Here is a 24,846-nt window from a genome sequence, read left to right on the forward strand (position 1 = left end):
TGGTATATAATTATTAAATAATGGACAAATATTTCATATATAAGTAATACACTATATTTTTTAAACCGTTACATTTCATAACAGTTAACTCTAAAGAAATTCCACAATAGTGTTGCTGAGACTGCAAAAGCAAAATACCTTTTGAGTAATGGAACAGTCAATTATAAACATGCACACACACTGCAGTAAATATTCTTTCACTGCAATGAGGACTATTCACTACTGCAGTCTGTCCCTCCCACCCCTAAACCCTTGCAATTATCCCTACTCTTCTTCCTTTTTTTTCTACATAGTACTTAAAACCTTCTGACATACAATTTATTTGCTTATTTTATTTGTTTACCGTGTATGTCCCCTGACTACAAAGTGAGCTCCACAAAGGCAAAGATCTTTGTCTGTATGGTTCCTAATATATGTCAAACGTTTACATCAATTCCTGGAACAGAGTAGGAACTTCAAATAAAAATATTTGTTAAATGAATAATTGAATGAATGGATGAATATGGGAATTTTATTAAAATGAATTATAATCTATTGCATTCTCAGTTTAAAGAAGCAAGATATAAAGAGTTGTTTAAAAATAGGTGAAAAGGAGAAAGCAGGAGGTACCATGTAAATATTTATATGTTTAACTACCTTTATATTCCAAGTTTCTTGAATAATTACTTTGATTTGAGTGAGAAGTTGAAAGATGAGGTGTGTGAAGTGAAAGAATAAGGAGAATTAACTATAACTTGACAGGAGATATTTTCCTTCATTGAAAGGGCATATCACTTATTTTCTCAATGTAGAAGGGTAATTAAATAGGCAGAGAATGAAGCGTACACTTGTTCCACTGGGTTTTGTTTTGTAAAAAAGTCCATCTTTGCATACATATTATATGAAAATTTTAATGGAATAATAATCATTGAATTGAGATTTTACTTGTACTGATGTTACATAAATATGAAAGGAAAAAATTAGTTTAAAATTTTTGTTTATAGGCAATATTCTAAAAGGAAAAAAAGCTACAAAACAAGAATTATAAGATTTTATATCAAACTCCATCTATCAATGATCTATTCTTTTTAGAAAAAATTAATTCCCATTCAGAAATTTAGATGACCAAGGTCATTCAACTTTTAAAAATATAAATATTCACAACAAGTCCAACTTATTTTCCTTAAAGTTCTAAATATTTTACATGAGAAAATTTCAACCTCTGATAGACCAGACCAGTATCTTCTTTTTTGACATAGTTTTCACATTTTAAATATGTGTCTATGTACACGTTAGTAACTTTAAAAAGGTCCACTTAAACAGATATGGAAAAAAGAAGAAATGCTTCTTAAGAGTAACATTATGTGAATTAAAAATGTCTTTCCACTATACTTTTATTTGTATTCCACGATTAATTGTTACACATGTACTATGACTTCTTCAGAGATTCAGTCTGATCACTGCAGTGGCTGATTGATTTGTGATATTGTCCTATTGCTTTCTTATTTTGAAACTATGGATTGAGGGTCTGACAGGCTTTATATTTTTACAAAAGTATTAGAGAATGCTATTAATCTATATGGAAAATATATTTTTTCTTCTCTTGGTGCCAACTTAGTTTGAAACATAAACTATAATCCGTTTTAATAAACTGGACTCTAATCCCAGAGCCACAGTTAGTTAACCTAAAAAATACATTCAACTACAACATACACCATTTTTGAGCACTTTCAAATTTATTTCATTTAAACCTCAAAATAACAGTGAGTGGTACATATTATTATCTAGATTTTTACAGATTTGGGAATTGATGTCTAGATTGGTTAAATAATTTGCTTAAGGTTACACAAATAGTAAGTTGTGGGACATGGTTTTAAATCTAAAAAGCCTACAGTATTAACCACAGACCACATGCATACATGAATCCATGAATCCCATGTTCAAGTGACCTTTGTAAATTTAATATTTAAATGACCCCTGCCTAGGTGACTAACTTTTAAAAAATTTCTGATTCTATCTGGTCAGTAGTGTAGGTCCAGCATATGACAGATGGCTTATTGCAACAAATATAACTCATACAAAAATAATTACTAAGCTACAGACTGTGGCCAAGATAAACAAGATTCATATTCTCATGGAGTTTAAAATCTGGTGGTGGAAAAAAAAACACACACACAAGCAAATAGATAAATGTGCTACTTTGGGTTAATGTTTTGTGCAAGAAGAAAATTAAATAGAGTAGTAGGATAAAGAGCAACTTGGGCTAGAGAGGAGTTTTTATATAGAGTGATAAAGGAAAACATCTCCCAAAAGAGGTGACATTTGAGCTGTGCCCTGAATAGTGAGACACATATACTACATACATAAATACATATCTGTATAAAACATCTATATACAGTTATATCTCTAGACATAGGTGCTATTAAAAAGTCACAGAGCTTCATTTTTACATGTTCAAGATATGAGACAATTACAACAAAATTAATAACAAAGTAGGCTAAAAATATGGCCACTAAATAATACTCTCTTACTACTATCATGCATTCATGAGCATTTTACAAGTTTAGTTTAGTGTTTATGGTTTTAACTTAGAAGGTTTCCTTCCTATTTATCAAATTAAACTATTGATTTACAAACTTATTTCATTTGAAACTAAGTAAGAAAAAAACACTCAAATTAAAAATTTTAGAGGCATGTAAAGGGTCATTTCTCAACAGTGTTTCTATTATTTTTTTACAATTATTTTTATTATCTTGTTGTAAGGACACTTAAGATGAGATCTAAATGTAGCTTTGTAATATATTTTGAAAAGTGGAAGTGTAAGGCCTTCAAGTCTGTCCTTTTTAACACTGTTTTGGCTGAGTCCTTTGTGGTTCCACATGAATTTTAGAATATTTTTTCCTACTTCTGTAAAAAGTGCCATTGACATTTTGACAGGGATTGCACTGAATCTGTAGATTATTTTGGGTAGTATGGACATTTTAACATTAAGTCTTCCAATCCATGAACATAGGATGTTTTTTCATTTGTTTGTGTCTTTAATTTCTTCATTAATGTTTTGTAGTTTTCAGTGTACAGGCATATCTCGTTTCACTGCACTTCACTTTATTGCACTTTGTGGATACTTGTTTCTTTGTTTGTTTGCTTGTTTTAAAAAATAGACAGTTTGAAGAAACCCTGTATCAAGCAAGTGTATTAGTGCCATTTTACCAACAGCATTTGCCCATTTCAAGTCTGTGTCACATTTTGGTAATTCTCGTACTATTTTAAACTCCTTCCTTATTATTATATTTAATATAGTGTGATCAGTAATCCTTGATGTTACTATTGCAAAAAGATTACAACTCACTGAAGGCTCAGATGATGGTTAGCTATTTTTAGCAATAAAGTGTTTTTAATTAAGTTATGTCCATTGTTTTTTTTTTTAGACATAATGCTAGTGCACACTTAATAGACTACAGCATAGTATAAACATAACTTTTATATGCACTGGGAAACCAAAAAAAATGTGTGACTCACTTTATTGCACTATTTGCTTTATTGTGGTAATCTGGAACTGAACCCAAAATATTTCTGAGGCATGCCTGTACATCTTTTACCTCCTTAGTTAAGTTTATTCCTAAGTATTTTATTCTTTTTGATGCTACTGCAAATGAGATTATTTCCCCAATTTCTTTTTCAGATAGTTCATTGTTAATGTATAGAACCACAACAGATTTTTGTATCCTGCAACCTTACTGAATTCAGTCATTAATCTTAACGGGGTCTTTTGTAGAGTTATTTATGGTTTTCTGTGTATAAGATCATGTCATCTGCAAAGGGAGATCATTTTACTTTTTCCTTTCCAATTTGGATGCCTTTTATTTCATCTTGCCTAATTGCTCTGGCTAGGACTTCCAGTACTATGTTGAATAGAAGTGGTGAGAGTGAGCATCCTTGCCGTGTTCTTGATCTTAGAGGAAAGCTTTCCAAGTTTTTAAAATTTAATTAATAAATTAATTTATTTATTTTTGGCCACATTGGGTCTTCCTTGCTGCGTGTGGACTTTCTCTAGTTGCAGCGAGTGGGGGCTACTCTTCATTTCTGTGCACGAGCTTCTAATTGTGATGGTTTCTCTTGTTCCAGAGCATGGGCTCTAGGCACACAGGCTTCAGTAGTTGTGGCATGCGGGCTCAATAGTTGTGGCTTGCAGGCTCTAGAGTGCAAGCTCAGTAGTTGTGGTGCATGGGTTTAGTTGCTCCACAGCATGTGGGATCTTCCCAGACCAGGGCTTGAACCCGTGTCCCCTGCATTGGCAGGCGGATTCCTAACCACTGTACCACCAGAGAAGTCCCTCTTATAGTGTTTCTGGCTTTGGTATCATGGTAATGCTAGCCCCTATAAATGAGTTTGGGTGTGGTTCTCCTTTTTTTCTGTAGCTCACAGAGGTTTGGTATATGCTGTGTCTCATCAGGACTCTGAGACAAGTGAGATAGAAGCCAGTTCTTCAGATAGCACCTGGAAAAGTTAGTATATTAGATGTTTGGTGCATGTCTTTCCCTACTCAGGAAGAAGTTGTGAGCTGAGGGTTTCCTCCCAATTGTATGGTTCTGTGCCAGGGGTGGGGATTATGATGAGAAGTTATCTCCAATTTTCTTACCATTTTAACGTGGCTAGTTTCATACTTGCCCTGAGTGCAGGAGCCTCTAACTTGTGTCTTGATTTCTCACAAAAGGAACTGAACTGTGTATTGCTGTTGAATTGGGATGTCATGTGGGGAAAAAGTATCTTGATGACACCATTCCCATTATTTTTTTAAAGAGAGTAAAACTGAGTTTCAAAGGTTTAGTTTAATATTATTTTATGTGACTCTTATTGCTTTTTTTCTCTAAGGGGAACACATTGCATTTTTGGTGGTTTTAAATTGTATTACATGTTTAAAACATGGTGCTCTCATGCTTTCACTGGATTTCTTAGAAATCCTGAAATTACGTTATTAGCAGAATGTAACATATATTGCAATTAACCTAAGTGAGTTGATCACTAAGTACCAATCTGTACTTTTTTAAGTTCTCCTTTCTGCTGAAAGTTACAATATGAGAATATATTTTAAGAAAATATCAGTGTATAGATAGAAGTGACAGAAAATTAGAGAGGATTTAATTGAAATTGTAAATAAATCAGCCGCAGAGCACAGGGAGATCACCTCAGTGCTTTGTGACCGCCTGGAGGGGTGGGATGGGGAGGGTGGGAAGGAGGGAGATGCATGAGAGAAGGGATGTGGGAACAGATGTATATGTATGACTGATTCACTTTGTTATAAAGCAGAAACTAATAAAAAAAAAAGAAAGTATACCAAGCACCCCCCCAAAAAAATAAAAATAAAATAAATCATGTAGCTTCATTTAACTGTAGCCTTTTGGGAAAAAAAAGTCATTTAAAAAGTTTGGTGGAATTAATTTTCACAATATGGCTCAGTTATTGTTAGACAATGGAGTCTGATCAGTGTACCACCAACCACTAGAACCAGGACAGTGTTTCACAACCTTGGCTCATCATAAGAATCACTGGGCCATTTATTAAGAATACTATTTCCAGGTTTTCCTCTAGAGCTTCTGATTCAGTATATCTTGGGTAGTATCCAGACATTTATTTTTAACAGGTCACAATTACCCCCAATGTACAAACTCCAATGATTCTTATGACTAGGCAAGGTTGGGAAACACATACTGACTGGACGGATCTTCATGTTACTAACTTTTCTCCAGGCTTGTCCTTCATTCCAGGGGCTGAAGAGAATAGAGTTGCCATTAGAATCCACTTGCAATTACTTACTTAAAAGGTTATACTTCCATATCTTTCCAAAACTGACTAAAACACATAATTAACTACATTCATCCTTCCACTTTCCTTTTAGTCAGACCCTGTTGCAGGCATGTTGAGACTCCAAAGAAATCTAAAAAAAAAGGCATTCTTACTCAAAAACAAAACAAAATGAAAAACAAAAAGCTGAGGACTTCTGCTGAAAACAAACAGCAGCTTTTCCCCTTTCCTGATGCTACTATGAGGCAAAATACTAAAGATAGTGGAACTACAATTCATAAAAGACTTGAGTTCTAATCCAAATTCAATCAGTCATTTACTAGATATAGAGTCTTTTCAAGTAACTTAACCATCTTGAATTTAGCTTTTTCCTCTATAAAGTTTAAATAGAAACGCCTACCCTATCTACCTCTCTACATTTTTGCAAGGATTAGAATGAGATAATCTAAGTAAAATGCCTTTGAACTATAAAATACTATACATATGCTAGTATTATTTTTACTATTGAAGAGCCACAACCTAATATGAGTAGTATTAACATACATAAATAGTTTGTTATAATAAGAACAATCAGAACCATTTGTAGTTTTCAAAAGTCAAAAAGACACTAACTAGATTTTAAAAATTCTATAGTAATTCCCTAATTTATATAGACTTACTTTGATTCCACAAGTGGAAGCATACAGTCTGGTTATACATAAAACTAAAGCAAATGAAAAGTCCTAATTTATTCTGTATTGATAATTACACTACATTTTCTCAGTTCCAAATGTACTCTTCTATACCATGTTTTTGATGGGACCCTGCAAAGTATATTTCTGCTTACCAAATGTCTCTGAATGAGATTCTGACAATAGAGAGCAGTAGAAGGAGACAGGAAGGCTGAAGAAGAGAAGATGGTCCTTCCTGTTTTGCTTCCTATTCCTATCAGTATCACCCAAGGGACAACCCTTCATCTTGACATTGGTTGCTGGTAAAAGTCGCAGTTGGTTCCAGCTTTTCTACACTACCAGAATCAACCTCATTGTGCCCCCAGAGGTACCAGCATTAGCTGGCAGTGTACCAAACTCAGATATGAGTCCCATCTCAGCAAACCTCTCCTCTAATTTTGTAGTTTCTGAAAATACAACCTTCTCTTTGTTTTCCTAGCCCAAGGAGTGATAGTTACCTTCCTGAATTTAACACTCTTGTTGCTTCACAGTTTCCTTTTTGCTTTTTAAAATCCTCTAAAACCTGTCTAAACAATTTATCATATTAAATTCTTCTGGCGAGTTTTCTGTTTTCCTGCTTGGACACTTACTGATACTAACCATCCATTTAACAATCAGTTTCACAAAGATGACTTTTCAGTATGGTGTGCATGGACAGAAACTGTAATATGAATAGAATGTTAAACACAGTGTGCATAATGATGTCAAGATAAATACTAGTGAGATAGAAAAAAAAAAGCAGCCACCGTCATCCAAAATTAAACTGATGTTCAGAGCTAGACAACAATATTATTACATGCTGGCCTGACACTCACAGTCAGGCTATTTTGTTCTCTTGTTGAACACATTGTTTAATTTCACAGACTACAATCTAAAACAAGATTACTCAGAGACTATGATAAGATGAAACAAAACAATGTTTCTTCATAATTTTGTCTCAACAGACAAAACCAAGTTTGCAATGCCACACCCAAAATACCCTATCACAGAATTGCTCCCACTTTCTCACGGCATCCAATCTAGAGTAAATCCTCACTTCTTTTACCCTCCCTTAAATCACCCAACCAAAGCCCAAATCCTCCAGTTAGTTATTTCTAACATCTTCTTACTGTGATGTGTCATGGTTCTCCATGGTATGTGTTCTCCTTTGTTGCAACAAGTAATAAACACAACTTATTTAACTACTGGTTTATTCTTAGTGGGTTTGACTGAGGGACATTGACACTGGTAAAATATTCCTTGGAAGTGGGTGAGAGAGTTTTCAGAGGCAATGGTTATATTCCATTGTGTGTATAAAGTGTGCTTCCAGAAGAAGCTAGAAAGTGACCAACATGGGCGTTTGTCACAATGACATTTTATATCTGATTATGTAATTATTTCATGAATACCTCTCTTCTTATTAAATCTGGGTCATTAGGTCCATGATAGCAGGGAAGACATCTGCTTTTTCTCACCATTGTATCCCTAAGATCAAGCACAATGTCTGGCACATTGTGGACCTGTGTAGTACAATAGAAATACCATATGAGACACATACGTAGGCTTACATTTTCAAGTAGCAACATTAGAAAAATGAAAAACTGATGGTAAAATTCATTTTAATAATATACTTTAACTCAATATATTCAAAACTTTATTTAAACATGTAATTAGTACAAAAATTGAGATTTTTACATATCATTTTTACTGTATTAAATCTTTGAAATCATGTGTATTTTACATTTATAGTACATGTCAGTTTGAATGTTAAATTTTCATCATAAAAACTTGATCTATATGTAAATTTCATAAGATTTATAGTTGAAAAAGAAGATTCAAACACCTAGGTTTTCTAATAACAACTGTTTTTTTTAAAGCTTTATTGAGGTATAATTAACAAAAAATAAATTACACATATTTAAATTGTAAAATTTGATGTTTGATATGTGTATATGCTCAAGAAACAATCTTTGACGAACATACCCATCATCCTTAAAAGTGTCCTAATGCCCCCTTTCAATCAATTTGCCGTACCTTTTGCCCTCTTACCTTACCATGCAACCACTGATCTGCTTCCTGTTTGCATTTTCAATAATTTTATATAGATGGAAGCATACAGTATGTACTCTTTTTTTTCATCTGATTTCTTTCACTCAGGCTGATTATTTTGAGATTCATTCATGTTGATGTGTGCATCAATAGTTCATTTTTTTTTATTGTTGAGTAGTATTACCCTATATAAACAAAAACAATTTGTTTATCCATTCACCTGTTAATGAACATTTAGTTTGTTTCTAATTTTAGGCTATTATAAATAAAGCTGCTATAAACATTCATGTATAAATATTTGTATGGATATGTGCTTTCACTCCTCTTGGGTAAATACTTATCAGAATAGCTGGATCATAGGGTAGGTGTATGTTTAGCTTTTTAAGAAACTGCCAGACTGCTTTCCAGAGTGGTTGTACCATTTCATATTCCCACCATCAACGTTTGATTGTTCCTGTATCTCCATATCTTTGCCAATATTTCTTATTGTCAGTTTTACAGTATTATATTTTCGACTCCTTCACATCCTTACCAAAACTTGGTATGATTAAAAAATTTTAGCTATTATACTGGGAGGTCCTGTTGTAGTTTAAATTTACATTTACCTTATGACTAATGTTGTTGAGCACCTTTATATGCTCTTATTGGCTATCTATCTCCTATATTATTTGGTGAAGTGTCTTTCAAATATTTTGCATATTTTTATTGGGTTCTGTTCCATTATTATTATTATTATTATTATTATTATTATTATTACATCTTTAATGGAGTATAATTGCTTTACAATGGTATATTAGTTTCTACTTTATAACAAAGTGAATCAGTTATACATATACATATGTTCCCATATCTCTTCCCTCTTGTGTCTCCTTCCCTCCCACCCTCCCTATCTCACTGCTTTAGGTGGTCACAAAGCACTGAGCTGCTCTCCCTGTGCTATGTGGCTGCTTCCCACTAGCTATCTATTTTATGTTTGGAACTGTATATATGTCCATGCCACTCTCTCACTTTGTCACACCTTAACCTTCCCCCTCCCCATATCCTCAAGTCCATTCTCAAGTAGGTCTGTGTCTTTATTCCCGTCTTACCACTAGGTTCACTGGCATTTTTCACAGAAGTAGAACGAAAAAATTCACAATTTGTTTGGAAACACAAAAGACCCCGAATAGCCAAAGCAATCTTGAGAATGAAAAATGGAGCTGGAGGAATCATATTCCCTGACTTCAGACTATACTACAAAGCTACAGTAATCAAGACAGTATGGCACTGGCACAAAAACAGAAATATAGATCAATTGAACAGGATACAAAGCCCAGAGATAAACCCACCCACATATGGTAACCTTATCTTTGGTAAAGGAGGCAGGAATGTACAGTGAAGAAAGGACAGCCTCTTCAATAAGTACTGCAGGGAAAACTGGACAGGTACATGTAAAAGTATCAGATTAGAATACTCCCTAACACCATACACAAAGATAAGCGCAAAATGGATTAAAGACCTAAATGTAAGGCCAGAAACTGTCAAACTCTTAGAGGAAAACATAGGCAGGACACTCTATGACATAAATCACAGCAAGATCTTTTTTGACCCACATCCTAGAGAAATGGAAATAAAAATAAAAATAAACAAATGGGAACTAATGAAACTTAAAAGCTTTTGCACAGCAAAAGAAACAATAAACAAGACCAAAAGACAACCATCAGAATGGGAGAAAATATTTGCCAATGAAGCAACTGACAAAGGATTAATCTCCAAAATTTACAAGCAGCTCATGCAGCTCAATAACAAAAAAACATCAACCCAATAAAAAAATGGGCAGAAGACCTAAATAGACATTTCTCCAAAGAAGATATACAGATTGCCAATGAACACATGAAAGAATGCTCAATGTCATTAATCAATAGAGAAATGCAAATCAAAACTACAATGAGATATCATCTCACACCGGTCAGAATGGCCATCATCACAAAATCTAGAAACAATAAATTCTGGAGAGAGTGTGGAGAAAAGGGATCACTCTTGCACTGCTGGTGGGAATATGAATTGGTACAGCCACTATGGAGAACAGTATGGAGGTTCCTTAAAAAACTAAAAATAGAACTACCATATGACCCAGCAATCCCACTACTGGGCATTTACCCTGAGAAAACCATAATTCAAAAAGAGACATGTACCAAAATGTTCATTGCAGCTCTATTTACAATAGCCAGGACATGTAAGCAACCTAAGTGTCCATCATTGGGTGAATGGATAAAGAAGATGTGGTACATATATACAATGGAATATTACTCAGCCATATAAAGAAATGAAATTGAGTTATTTGTAGTGAGGTGGATGGACCTAGAGTCTGTCATACAGAGTGAAGTAATTGAGAAAGAGAAAGACAAATACCATATGCTAACACACACACACACACACACACACACACACACACACACACACATATATATATATATATATATATATATATATATATATATATATATAATCTAAGAAAAAAAATGTCATGTCCCCTTAATATTGAATTTTGAGAATTCTTTATTCTGGACACAAGTCCCTTATCAGCTGTACCATTTGTAATTATTTTCTCCCTCTCTGTGGTTTGTCTTTCATTCTCTTAATGGTATCTCTTCACAAAAACAACTTTACTACAGTATTATGTTTACATAATAGAAATCGATTTTCAACTGTAAATCTTATGAAATTTACATATAGATCAAGTTTGTATGATGAAAATTTAACATTCAAACTGACATGTACTACAAATGGAAAATACACATGATTTCAAAGATTTTGTACAGTAAAAATATGTAAAAGTGTCCATTTTTATATTAATTACATGTTTAAATAAAATTTTGAATATTTTGAGTTAAAGTATACAGTTCAATGATTTTTAGTAACTTCACTTAGTGGTGAAAACATCATCATATATCAGTTTTAGAACATTGTAATCTCTGTAATATATCTCTCATGCCTATTTCCAGATGTTGCATATTCCTATCCCCAACCTCAGGCAAATACTGATCTATTTCCTGTCTCTATGAATTTGTATTTGTCTTTGGACATTTCATATAAATAGAATCATATAATATGTGGTCTCTTGTGTCTAGCTTCTGTCACAGTGCATAATCTTTTTAAGGTTCATCTATGATGCATCATGTGTCACTAGTTAATTCCTTTTTATTACTGAGTTGTATTATATTGTATGGATATACTGTACTTTGTCTATCCATTTACAAGTTGATGGGCTTTTAAGTTGTTTCCAATTTTGGCTATTAATTAAGGCTCTTATATCAACTGCTGAACATATGCATGCAATTCTACATGTAAAAGTGTTTTTGTTTCTCTTTGGCAGATACTGATGAGTGGAATTGCTGGGTTGTATGGTAGTTTATGCTTGACGTTTTCAGAAATTACCAAACTGTTTTCCAAAGTGGCTGTGCCATTTTACATTACCACCATCAATGTATGATTGTTCCTTTATCTTCATAACTTTGCCAATATTTGTTATTGTAGAGAGTGTGAAAGACCTTATTTTGATTTTCATAGGCATTTCCTGAATGACATATGATTTTGAGCATCTGCTCATGTATTTATTAAAAAAATTCATGTATCTGCTTTGTTGAAATATCTGTTCATATCTTTTGTCCATTTTATGATCAGATTGTTTGTCTTTGTGAGAGTTTTTTGTATATTCTGGATACAAGTCTTTTAATGGATAAGTGATTTGTAAGTATTTCCTTCTAAGCTGTTGCTTGTCTTTTCATTTTCTTCATGGTGTCGTTTGAAGTGCTAAAGTTTTGAATTTTGTTGAGATCCAATTTATCCATTTTTAAATTTTATGCACTATACTTTGTTGAAAAGACTATCTTTCTCCTCTGCAATGGATTGTCATAACATCTTTGTATAACATCAATTGACTATAAATATAACAACTTATTTCTGCACTCTGAATTCTGTTCCATTGCTCCAAAGCTATCTACCATACAATAACTTGAGCTATCTTTCTAAAAGTCTACTCATGTCTTTTATTTTTTACTTTTGAAATCCTTTAATAGTTTCCCTTCTAAGGAAAAGTTACATCAAAACCTCCTGTATATCAAAATTCAGATTTATGGGTCCTATACAGACCAACTGAATGAGCTTCTTTGAGAAAACACAATTTTAATGAAATTCTGTTATATTAATATTTTAAGAATCATAACAGTTGTAGCAGAAAGCCATAAAATAGTATTATTAAAATATTAGTTACTCATCACTTCTAAATACTGAAATACACAAATAATAAATAGTAATGCAAATTATTTAACTTTGATTGAGATGTTTATATCAATCATGATTCAATTCTATGATAAAATTAACTGGGCTTATTACATGTAGAAAAATTATGATATTTTATGAAATACCTTTAAATTTTTTTTAAACTACAAAAATCTGCTCAAAGATTATACAATATGCTGATTATTGCATTTTATTTAAGGTTACCTTTTTAGTGTATATAAATATTATAATCTCAAAATATGTCCTTTGAGATTAATTAACTTATTGAAGTTCAGTTTTGCCAACTTTACAAATATGATAACAACTTTCTCAATGGCATTCTTACTAACGAGAGAGGGGGAAACCCATTTGCTGCTTTAAATGAAAGATTACTTACTGCTCTCTTTCTAGAACACCCTGTAATCCAAGGCACAGTAAGGTTTCCTGAAATCTGTGGAAACAACAAATGGAATCTCAGTAAGGTATGCATTAACACTATTGGAATGCTGATCAACACCAAAGAATTCATACAAAATGTCAAGATAGGTCTGCATTCAGAGCATATCTCCCATGTGGACAATGTTGTCACCTTATTGAAAGCAAGGGATTTAAAAGGCTTTCCTTTGTGGTAAAATTCAAGAAGTAGTGCATTTCCTCTGAAAATTCAAGAAAATTTTGAAGACATTTTTCGGGCCTGGAAGTACCTGGATTAGAAGGTTTGGAAATCTATGGACAATAAAATTATTATAATAAAAATGCAGTGTTCTGTGGAATAAATGTTACAATAATTAAATAATTAACTATAGTCATCATACTGTATATTAGCTCTCTAGGTTTATTCATCTTACATAACTGCAAGTCCCTTTCTACATAGAAACTACTAAGGTGAATAGCTAGTAACACTTTATTACATCAGCATTGCTGCTCAAGGAGATAGACGCTACTCTCATAGGATTCTGGGGAGTGTTTAAAGTGACCAAGGTGTTCTGTGAGCTATGGCTCAGGTTAGTCTGGACTTAACCATACCTTTTCCTGGGACACCCAATAATTAGGAGGTACTCCAAACTCTCACCTTGCCCTCTCCTTCCCTTCCAAACATTTGCTTCCTGATAGACCCACAAGTCAAATCAGCCTTGCTAAGTGGTAGTGGTGGTGGGAATGTGGTATTCAATCAAACATTTATTGGTTTTGATAAATTATATTCAGTGATGGCCAATTAATTTGTATTATGCTTACTGATAAGAAGTGATGATAAAACAGTCAAAGTAAATAGTAGAGTAATATCCTCAATTATTAAAATTTCAGGTAAAAGAATACTGTCCCTGGCCACCAAGCCTGCCATTTTACTTTGAGTTCAAAATGCATCAATATGGTAGGGACAGGCTAAAAATGATATAAACTCCCAATAATAGTTGTAAGGAAAATTTTTACTAAAGTTAAAATCCCATTACGATAAAATGACATTTAACTAGACTCCTTGAGGGTCATGAGAAGGTTTGAATAATTGATTTTTTAAAATGGTGAACAAGAGTGAAAAGAAAATTTCTACAGAAAAATTCTTTACAAAATATACTTTCTTGTCCTCCCACTAATACTTGATATATGATACAATGTTTGCAAAGTAAATTGACTGCTAGTCTCAATGAAGGAGATAAATCTGCTAAAATAATCACATAATATACTCTTGAAAGAATAGAGATATCCAACTATTTTGGAAAATTTGTGCACATACTTCCATCTATTAGTGAGGATATTTTAAAACTGATTATGTAAAGTTGCTAGAGAAAACATGTTAAACCAAATGCATTGCAACCACCCCATAAACTAGTAACTAATAAAAAGTTAATATGAAACCATAAAAATGATACATATAATAAACATGGTAATTGAATTTCTTTAAACATGGACCTTATACATTTTAAGAATATAAAATGTGGTTTCTTGATTAAGTCAGTTGTATGTAACCAAGAAAATGGAAAATTCCTATAAGCACCTTAACATACAAATATTAGAAATTCCATGTGATTTAGGAAGATATAAAGTTTCATATTTTTGTTTTATAATTCTGTGGCACCAGTTACATGATACTCAAATGCTATATTCAATTACCCTCTATTATTTACTTTAAATCTATTCTTCAGTTCCTTATGTTTCTGCTAAAACTTAAGAATGGCCAAGCATAGTAGCTAAATTTGTAGGCTTTTTTGAATCATAGTACTGTATAAATGTTTCCCTCAAATTTGGAACGTTTTCTTCAGTGCAAGAGTGATGACAAGGTTTCTCCCTCACCAGAGGCTATAAAATAGAGTATTTCAAATGAGTCGGAAAATATACTTCTCATTTAAGTGATATTTAAGTTCCAAACACACTTTTCAACACCCTGGTTTGGAAAATTGCAAAATGAATCTACAATACAGACTAATTTAACAAATATATTAGAATTTACATATCCAAATGAGTACTTTGTGTTTCAAAATAAAAATCTTTGGAAGTTATAAAGTCATTACAATGATGTTGCTATTGTTGAAAGCACTTTGGGAACTTTTCTTTTGGAGTTGTTAGTTCATGACTCACCCAGATATTCTGTCTCATTCATATTCTCTTTGTTTTAACTGAAAATATAACAGCTCAGATCGAACAGCCATATTATTCACTAAACGTGTCTCAGAATGAATTCTATTTTCCAAAATCAAATATTCCCTGAAATGATGAAGATTTGTCACCACTGAAAGCATTTAAAAGAATCACACAGGTCCTTAAAGCAATTGTAAAAGACTTTCAAAAACTTTTTGTCAAATTGAACATTATTGAAATAAGTATAGATAACTTTCCAAGGTAACTAATTTGAATTCTCTTCAAATATTTATCAGCCATCTCTGTACTAGGTGCTGTTTTAGGTGCTATAGGAAATAAAAAGATGTGTAAAACATAATTTCCTGGAGGGCAAGAGCTATGATCTAGAGGGAAAGATAAGACAGGTACATGAATGACTGTAATACAAAGATAAATATGATAAGTGCCACAAGGGAGGTACAATAAATGAAGTGCAATAGGAGTTAAAGACATGGCAAAATTACATCAACTTGAGGATTTATATCTCAGCTGAACCTTAAAAGATGAGCAGAATCTTGATAGAAATAAAAGAGCATTCCAGGGGTAAAGATTGGCATGAATATTGTGGAATAAAAGGATAGGGTGTGTTTGGGAATGGTGAATTCAGCTAGAACTAGAAAGGGAGTTAGGGTCTTTGTGGAGGCCATGAGTGCCAAGGTACATTTATATGTAATTCTGCAGAAAATGGGGAGTCATTGAAAGTTTTTAAGCAGATGAGTTATATGGTCAGAATTGTACTTTTATACATTAGGATGATTAATGTGACTAAATGTGAATAGTGAATTGAATAAGTATGGAAACTTTCACAATAATTTAGGCAAGAGGTCATCTAGGCTTGGAACTGGGTTAGGGGAGGTAGGAATTGAGAAGAGAAATATAAAACATATTTATAAAGAAAGGTCTTGTGCATGAGATAGAAGATAACTAGACAGTCTGGAGATTACTGGAATAGTCTTTTTATGGCCATCATAAAACTGCCTCCACAAATGGCTGTCCTACTCAAACTAATGCAGAGTTGCAGAGTCACAACTTTGAATGTGAATGCAAGGAAGTGCCTAATGTTGGAAATCTGCTTCTCTTGGATAAGAATGGATACACTAAAGTATGTAACACACTAATTTGGATGTAAACTGGAGTCACATCATATGGATAGTTAAGATTTGTGAATCCAGCTATAACACCTACCTTTCTCATGGAAAATTATACTTAAAATAGATACCATATATCAGAATATTAATTATACATTTTATATACACATTATTATACATGGTTATACATTCACAGGAAAGCATGTGTATAGTTACTTTTGTAGAAGATTTAAGGAATTTTAAAAAGAATTTTTACTATATTTCATTTTATACGATTTAGACCCTACATATGACTCTGTTGTAATATTTCTTCTAGACTATGAGATTCTTAAGGGCAAAGTATCATGTTTAAAACAATTTATTCTAATTATTTTTATATACATAAAAAAAGCATTTGTTTGATTTCAAAAATCTTTGTTAGGAAGACAATTCTACATATAACATAGGTATTATATTTTTAAAACTTCAGAGCAGTTCATGGGTCTAACAAAGCTCCTATCTGAAATATACTATATTTTATATAAGCCAGGAAAATTAAGTATATTATTAATTAGCATATGCTTAAAGATAAGTTGATTATCTGAAACACTCAGACAATAACCATGTCTCTCAGCAAAGTTCATCAGTAAGTGATTCATAAATTAATGTTTTAGCTTTCCATCAGTTGTTTTGGTATCAGTTGAGCATTAAAACCTAACAAACCTATCAAGCATTCTGCTTTAATCAGCAGGGCTTCCTAGATGTCTTTCAATTATGAATTATAGAGCATAGAGGACACTACTGGGCGTGTGGTAGGCAATCAATAAATATATGCTCTTTGAATGATTGAATTAACTTGTGCCTTTATTATAAACTACCTTCACCTGCCATAATTCAACAACGGTCAAGAGTGGAAATATACAAGAGACCATTATATAAGGTAGGCAGTTGGGAGGAAGGGAGTAATTTGTTTCTGGTTGAGAACAATGTGTTCTGGAGCAAAGAAGAAAAGAAGTACTAGTTTATTTAAAAATATTTTCCCCTCTTCTCTCTATCAAGTCTAGAAAAGCTTTCAGAAACTAAATAAGCTTACAATTGAAATTTTAATATTACTACTTTTGGCTAAGGAACTAACACCATTTTTTAAGCATACGGATTGTTCTTATATTAAGCCATATGAAATTAGTGTTTAGGAAATTTTACTAGCCTGACAAATTCTCACAATTGACAACCAAGATACTATTTGTTTTTTTTAATATAATTTTACTAGTTAAAAATTCACAAACCGTAAGAGATTAAGATCAGGGAAACTGGAATTCTGAGACATTTCAATGGAATTATAAAAAGTACACATACATGGCATAACAAGCCTGATTTCACCATACTGATTCTAGAGGTACTGGCTGTTAAAAATAATGGAAGGATATAAGTAAAATAATATAAATTATTATGTGGAATGATTAAGTTCTGATGCCAAGGACCTGGGGAGTTTACAATTACAAATCTGGATCCCCTGAAATTATACTCTCAAAAATATTTTAAAATAGTATCTCAATGTTGCTCATGTAAAAAAGAATTGAGAAAATATAAAAATTCTTTACTAACTTTAGAAAATAAAGTGTCAAATGTTAGCTTAAATTCTACATATATTTTTACAACTGAAATTAAATGTTTTATTACATGTATACTCAGAGATCAGTTCCTTACAAAACAGCAAAAGATTTATAACTCTTACCAAGCTACAATCCTTGCTGGGCTGGACTAGCATTCTTAACATGAATCATGGTTTCATGTCTTTGTTTTTGCACATGGATCCTTGTTGAACCCAAACATAGGCATTTAAAAGAAATCAAACACCCTGGTTGCACTAACACTATATGTACTGATACACTTACTCCGTAATTTAAAAAATGAACAGCAGAGACAGCAGCAAGATGAAAGACTAAGCAGACCTAGAGTCTCATCCCTCTTCGCTGGAAACATCAAATTAAAAACTACAGATTGACAAGAATAACATCATGGTAGAAATTAGTCAAAGATTTTACAGCAACCAAGCATATAAACAACCAAGAAAAAGCCATACTAAACATGTAGGAAATTTCACAGCATTTTAAAAAGTGTCACACTCTCTTCCTTGTGTAGCATGACATGGATCAGAGAAAGTGTTGGCCTTGTCACCAGTCCCCTTATGTGAACCAAAAAGAACAAAGTAGACAGAATTTACAACATTCTAACCTGGCTTTGGGCTGCTTGAGAGATTCATCTCTTTAGCTCCTAACTGGGAGCTCACATAGCCAAAAGTGGCACAACTCAGATCTCAGGCTAGGAGAAGTAGCAGGAAGCATCAGACAAGACTCAAGAAAATGGCAAGAAGACTATAGGCCCACATACACCTGGAGAAAGATTACTGATTGATGAATATACTAGACAATCTAAGGGTCTAGGATAAGCAAGAATGAGAATCTTCAGGAAATAAAGATATTTAAAAGTAGCTGCATACAGAGGGGAATCAGTACACAGCATGCACACAAGACCAGGGGAGACACATGCCCAGGAAAGGCCTACAAAGACATTAAGCCTTTACACCAGTCTAATCAGTGAAGGTCTTCAACTGTGCAGACCCAGACTGCAAAGACTGGTAGAGGTGGTGGTTTATTCAAATGCCCAATTTAAAAAAATCACAAAATATACAGAGAAATAGGAAAACATCAGCCATTCAAAAGAACAAAATAAATGTCCAGAAAATGTCCCTGAAGAAACATGAACATTGGATTTACTACACAAATACTTTAAAACAATTATATTAAATCTGCTCAAAGAACTAAAGAAAAACATAAAGAAATAAAAGAAATAAGGGTGACAATATATGTATAAAATGAGAATATCAGCAGAAATAGAGATTATAAAAGGAACCAACAGAAATTTTAGAGCTAAAAATACTATAACTGAATGGAAAAATTCACTGAAGGAGTTCAACAGAAGACAAAAGAGGTGGAAGAAAGGATCAGTGAACTTGAAAAGAGGTCATTTCATATTATGAAGTTTGAGGAGCAAAAAAGGAAAAAATAATTCTTATCAATAAAAATGTGAACAAGGCCTAAGAGACTAATGGGACATCAAAAGCAGACCAATGTATGCATTATAGAAGTCCCAGAAGGAAGAGAGAAAGGCAAAGAGACAGAAAGATGATTTGAATAAATACTTGAAAACTTCCCAAATTTGAGAAAAGTCATTGATATACAAGTCCAAGCAGTTTAAAAAACTCCAAGTAGGATAAATACAAAGAATTCCACACAGAGACACATTATAAGCAAACTGTCAAAAGACAAAGACAATGAAAGAATACTGGAATCAGAACAAGTGACTCATCATATACAGGGGATTCTCAATAAGATTATATGAGGATTTCATAGCAGAAAGTTTGCAGAAAAAAGGAAGTTGGATGTTATATTTAAAGTGGTAAAAGAAAAAAAATTATCAGCTGAGAATTATATATCTAAGAAACTGTCCTTCAAAAATGAAGGAGAAATTAAGACATTTCTAGATAAATATAAGTTGAGTTAGTTTATTATCACTAAATCTGCTCTGCAAGAAATGCTAAAGGGAGTCCTTCAAGTTGAAATGAAAGGACACTAGACATTAAATTGAAGCCATATGAAATTATAAATTTCTCCAGTAAAGGTAAATACATGGACAAATATAAAAACAAGTATTAATGTAACGTTTGGTTTGTAACTTCACTTTTCATTTTTCTACAGGAATTTAAAGATGAAGGCATAAAATAATTATATATCTGTTAATGGGTACACAATATATAAAAATGTAAGCTGTGATATCAGTAAAATGGTAGGACAGAACTGTAAAGGATTAGAGTTTTTGTATGCAATTGAAGTTGTTACTATCAATTTAAAATAGATGGTTATAACTTTAAGACATTATATGTAACCCCCATGGTAAACACAAAGAAAATATGTATAGAATATATACAAAAGGAAATGAGAAAGGAACCAAAAAGAGTTACTATAAAAAAGACAGTTAAACAAGAAGGAAGGTAGTAATGGAGGAAACTTGGGACAAATTATTTAAGGCATTCAGAAGTTAAGTAACATAATGGCAATAGTAAGTCCTTCACTATCAGTAATTACTTTAAAGGTAATTGGATTGACTTTCCCAATTAAAAGACAGATTAGAAGAATGGATTAGAAAAACAGGGTCCAACCATAAGCTGTCTACAACAGACTCACTATAGATCTAAGGAACCTTACCTTACACCATATACAGAATTAGCTCAAATGGGACAAAGGCTTAAACATAAAAGCTAAAACTATAAACATTTTAGAAGAAAATAGAACAGCTTCCTGACATTGGATTTGGCAAATGATTTCTTAGATATGACACCAAAAGCATAAGAACAAAATAAAAACTAGATAAATTGAACTAGATCAAAATTAAACACTTTTGTGAATCAAAAGGATACTATCAGTAGAACAAAAATGTAACCAATGAAGTGGCAGAAAATATTTGTAAATCATATATCCAATAAAGAGTTAATATACAGAATATATAAAGAACCCTTACAATCTACAACAATACAGAAGCAATCTGATTTTAAAAAGGCAAAGGAAGATCAAATTAAAGGAAAGAATGGAGTAGGGAGGAAATGAAAGTTTTAGGAGAGAAAAAATACAAAAGAGACTGGAAGAAAAACAATATAAAGAAGAACAGAAGCCCTCAGGTGACCTACATGCAGAGGCAGGTGCAAATCCAAAGCTGAACCCGGGGAGCTGTGGGAACAAAGAAGAGAAAGGGAAATCTCTCCCAGCAGCCTCAGGAGCAGCAGATTAAATCTCCACAATCAACTTAATGTACCCTGCATCTGTGGAATACCTGAATAGACAAAGAATCATACCAAATTGAGGAGGTGGAATTTGAGAGCAAGGTTTATTATTTTTCCCCTCTTCCTCTTTTTGCGAGTGCATATGGGTATGCTTCTGTGTGAGATCTTGTCTGTATAGCTTTGGTTTCACCATTTGTCATAGGGTTCTATCCATCCGTTTTTTGTTTGTTTGTTTGTTTGTTTTTATTTTTGGAAAAAAATTTTTTTCTTAAAAATTATTTTTATCTTAATAACTTTATTTTGTGTTATCTTATTTTATCTTTCTTTCCTTCTTTCTTTCTTTCTTTCTTTCTTTCTAATTTTTCTCCATTTTATTCTGAGCCATGTGGATGAAAGGCTCTTGGTGCTGCAACCAGGAGTCAGTGCTGTGCCTCTGAGGTGGGAGAGAGAACTTCAGAGCAGTGGTCCACAAGAGACCTCCCAGCTTCACATAATATCAAATGGCAGAAATCTCCCAGAGATCTCCATCTCAACACCAGCACCCAGCTTCACTCAACGACCAGCAAGCTACAGAGCTGGACACCCTATTCCAAACAGTTAGCAAGACAGGAACACAACACGAGCCATTAGCAGAGAGGTTGCCTAAAATAATAATAAGTCCACAGACACCCCAAAACACACCACCAAACGTGGATTTGACCACCAGAAAGACAAGATCCAGCCTCAACCACCAGAACACAGGCACTAGTCCTCTCCACCAGGAAGCCGACACAACCCACTGAACCAAATTTAGCCACTGGGGACAGACACTAAAAAAAACGGGAACTATGAACCTGCAGCCTGCATAAAGGAGACCCAAAACACAGTAAGATAAGCAAAATGAGAAGACAGAAAAACACACAGCAGATGAAGGAGCAAGACAAAAACCCACAAGACCTAACAAATGAAGAGGAAATAGGCAGTCTAACTGAAAAATAATTCAGAATGATAGTAAAGATGATCCAATATCTTGGAAATAGAATAGACAAAATGCAAGAAACATATAACAAGGACTTATAAGAACTAAAGTTGAAACAAGCAATGAAAAACAACATATTAAATGAAACTAAAAATACTCTAGATGGGATCAATAGCAGAATAACTGAGGCAGAAGAACGGATAAGTGAGGTGGAAGATAAAATAGTAGAAATAACTACTGCAGAGCAGAATAAAGAGAAAAGAATGAAAAGAACTGAGGAGAGTCTCAGAGACCTCTGGGACAACATTAAACACAACAACATTTGAATTATAGGGGTTCCAGAAGAAGAAGAGAAAAAGAAAGGGACTGAGAAAATATTTGAAGGGATTATAGTTGAAAACTTCCCTAATATGGGAAAGGAAATAGTTAATCAAGTCCAGGAAGCACAGATAGTCCCATACAGGATAAACATGGAGAAAGGAGAAACATGCCGAGACACATATGAATCAAACTGTCAAATATTAAATACAAAGAAAATATATTAAAAGCAGCAAGGGAAAAACAACAAATAACACACAAGGGAATACCCACAAGGTTAACAGCTGATCTTTCAGCAGAAACTGTACAAGCCAGAAGGGACTGGCAGGACATATTTGAAGTGATGAAGGAGAAAAACCTACAACCATGATTACTCAAACCATCAAGGAACCCATTCAGATTTGATGGAGAAATTAAAAATATTACAGACAAGCAAAAGCTGATACAGTTCAGCACCACCAAACCAGCTTTACAACAAATGCTAAAGGAACTTCTCTAGGCAAGAAACACAAGAAAAAAAAAGACCAACAGTAACAAACCCAAAATAATTAAGAAAATGGGAATAGGAACATACATATCGATAATTACCTTAAATGTAAATGGATTAAATCCTCCCACCAAAAGACACAGACTGGCTGAATGGATACAAAAACAAGACCCATATATATTCTGTCTACAAGAGACCCACTTCAGACCTAGGGACACATACAGACTGAAAGTGAGAGGATGGAAAAAGATATTCCATGCAAATGGAAACCAAAAGAAAGCTGGAGTAGCAATTCTCATATCAGAAAAAATAGACCTTAAAATAAAGACTATTAGAAGAGACAAAGAAGACACTACATAATGATTAAGGGATCGATCCAAGAAGAAAATAAAACAATTGTAAATATTTATGCACCCAAAATAGGAGCACCACAATACATAAGGAAAATACTAACAGCCATAAAAGGGGAAATAGAAAGTAACACATTCATAATAAGGGACTTTAACACCCCACTTTCACCAATGGACAGATCATCCAAAATGAAAATGAATACGGAACCACAAGCTCTAAATGATATATTAAACAAGATGGACTTAATTGATATTTATAGGACATTCCATCCAAAAACAACAGAATACACATTTTTCTCAAGTGCTCATGGAACATTTTCCAATATAGATCACATCTTGGGTCACAAATCAAGCCTTGGTAAATTTAAGAAAATTGAAATTGTATCAAGTACTTTTCTGACCACAATGCTATGAGAATAGATATCAATTACAGGAAAAGATCTGTAAAAAATACAAACACATGGAGGCTAAACAATACACCACTTAATAATGAAGTGATCACGGAAGAAATCAAAAGGAAATCAGAAAAATACCTAGAAAAAATGTCAATAGAGACACAACGACCCAAAATCTATGGGAGGCAGTAAAAGCAGTTCTAAGAGGGAAGTTTATAGCAAAGCAATACTACCATAAGAACCAGGAAACATCTCGAATAAACAACCTAACCTTGCACCTAAACAGTTAGAGAAAAAGGTCAAAAAAAAAAAACCCGCAAATGTAGCAGAAGGAAGAAATCATAAATATCAGATCAGAAATAAATGAATAAGAAATGAAGGAAATGAGAGCAAAGATAAATAAAACTAAAAGTTGGTTCTTTGAGAAGATAAACAAAATTGATAAACCATTAACCAGACTCATCAAGAAAAAAAGGGAGAAGACTCAAATCAATACAATTAGAAATGAAAAAGCAGAAATAACAACTGACACTGCAGAAATACAAAAGATCATGAGAGATTACAACAAGCAACTCTCTGGGAATAAAAGGGAAAACCTGGTAGAACTGGACAAATTCTTGGGAATGCACCACGTGCCAAGACTGAATCAGGAAGGAATAGAAAATATGAACAGAAAAATCACAAGCACTGAAATTGAAACTCTGATTAAAAATCTTCCAACAAACAAAACTCCAGGACCAGATGGCTTCACAGGCAAATTCTATCAAACATTTAGAGAAGAGCTACCACCTATCCTTCTCAAACTCTTCCAAAACATAGCAGAGGGAGTAACACTCCTAAACCCATTCTACAAGGCCACCATCAACCTGATAACAAAACCAGAAAAAGGATATCACAAAGAAAGAAAACTACAGGCCAATATCACTGATGAACATACATGCAAAAATCCTCAACAAAATATTAGCAAACAGAATCCAACAGCACATTAAAAGGATTATACACCATGATCAAGTGTGGTTTATTCCAGGAATGCAAGGATTCT

At 33.2% G+C, this 24,846-nt stretch overlaps 1 protein-coding gene across 1 annotated transcript in view; it reads right to left on the minus strand.

The window, feature by feature from the left end:
* Positions 1-24,846, minus strand: part of HDX (highly divergent homeobox) — a gene marked incomplete at both ends in the record, with an annotated part of 129,605 nt that overhangs the window by 77,364 nt on the left and 27,395 nt on the right. Inside the window, one exon of the mRNA XM_082609915.1 lies at positions 13,177-13,230. Within this exon, the coding sequence (XP_082466041.1) occupies positions 13,177-13,230 (54 nt within the window). The remainder of the gene's footprint in view (positions 1-13,176; positions 13,231-24,846) is intronic.

The sequence above is a fragment of the Mesoplodon mirus genome, assembly GCF_964341445.2.
Source record: "Mesoplodon mirus genome assembly, chromosome: X".
NCBI classification, from domain to species: Eukaryota; Metazoa; Chordata; class Mammalia; order Artiodactyla; family Ziphiidae; genus Mesoplodon; species Mesoplodon mirus.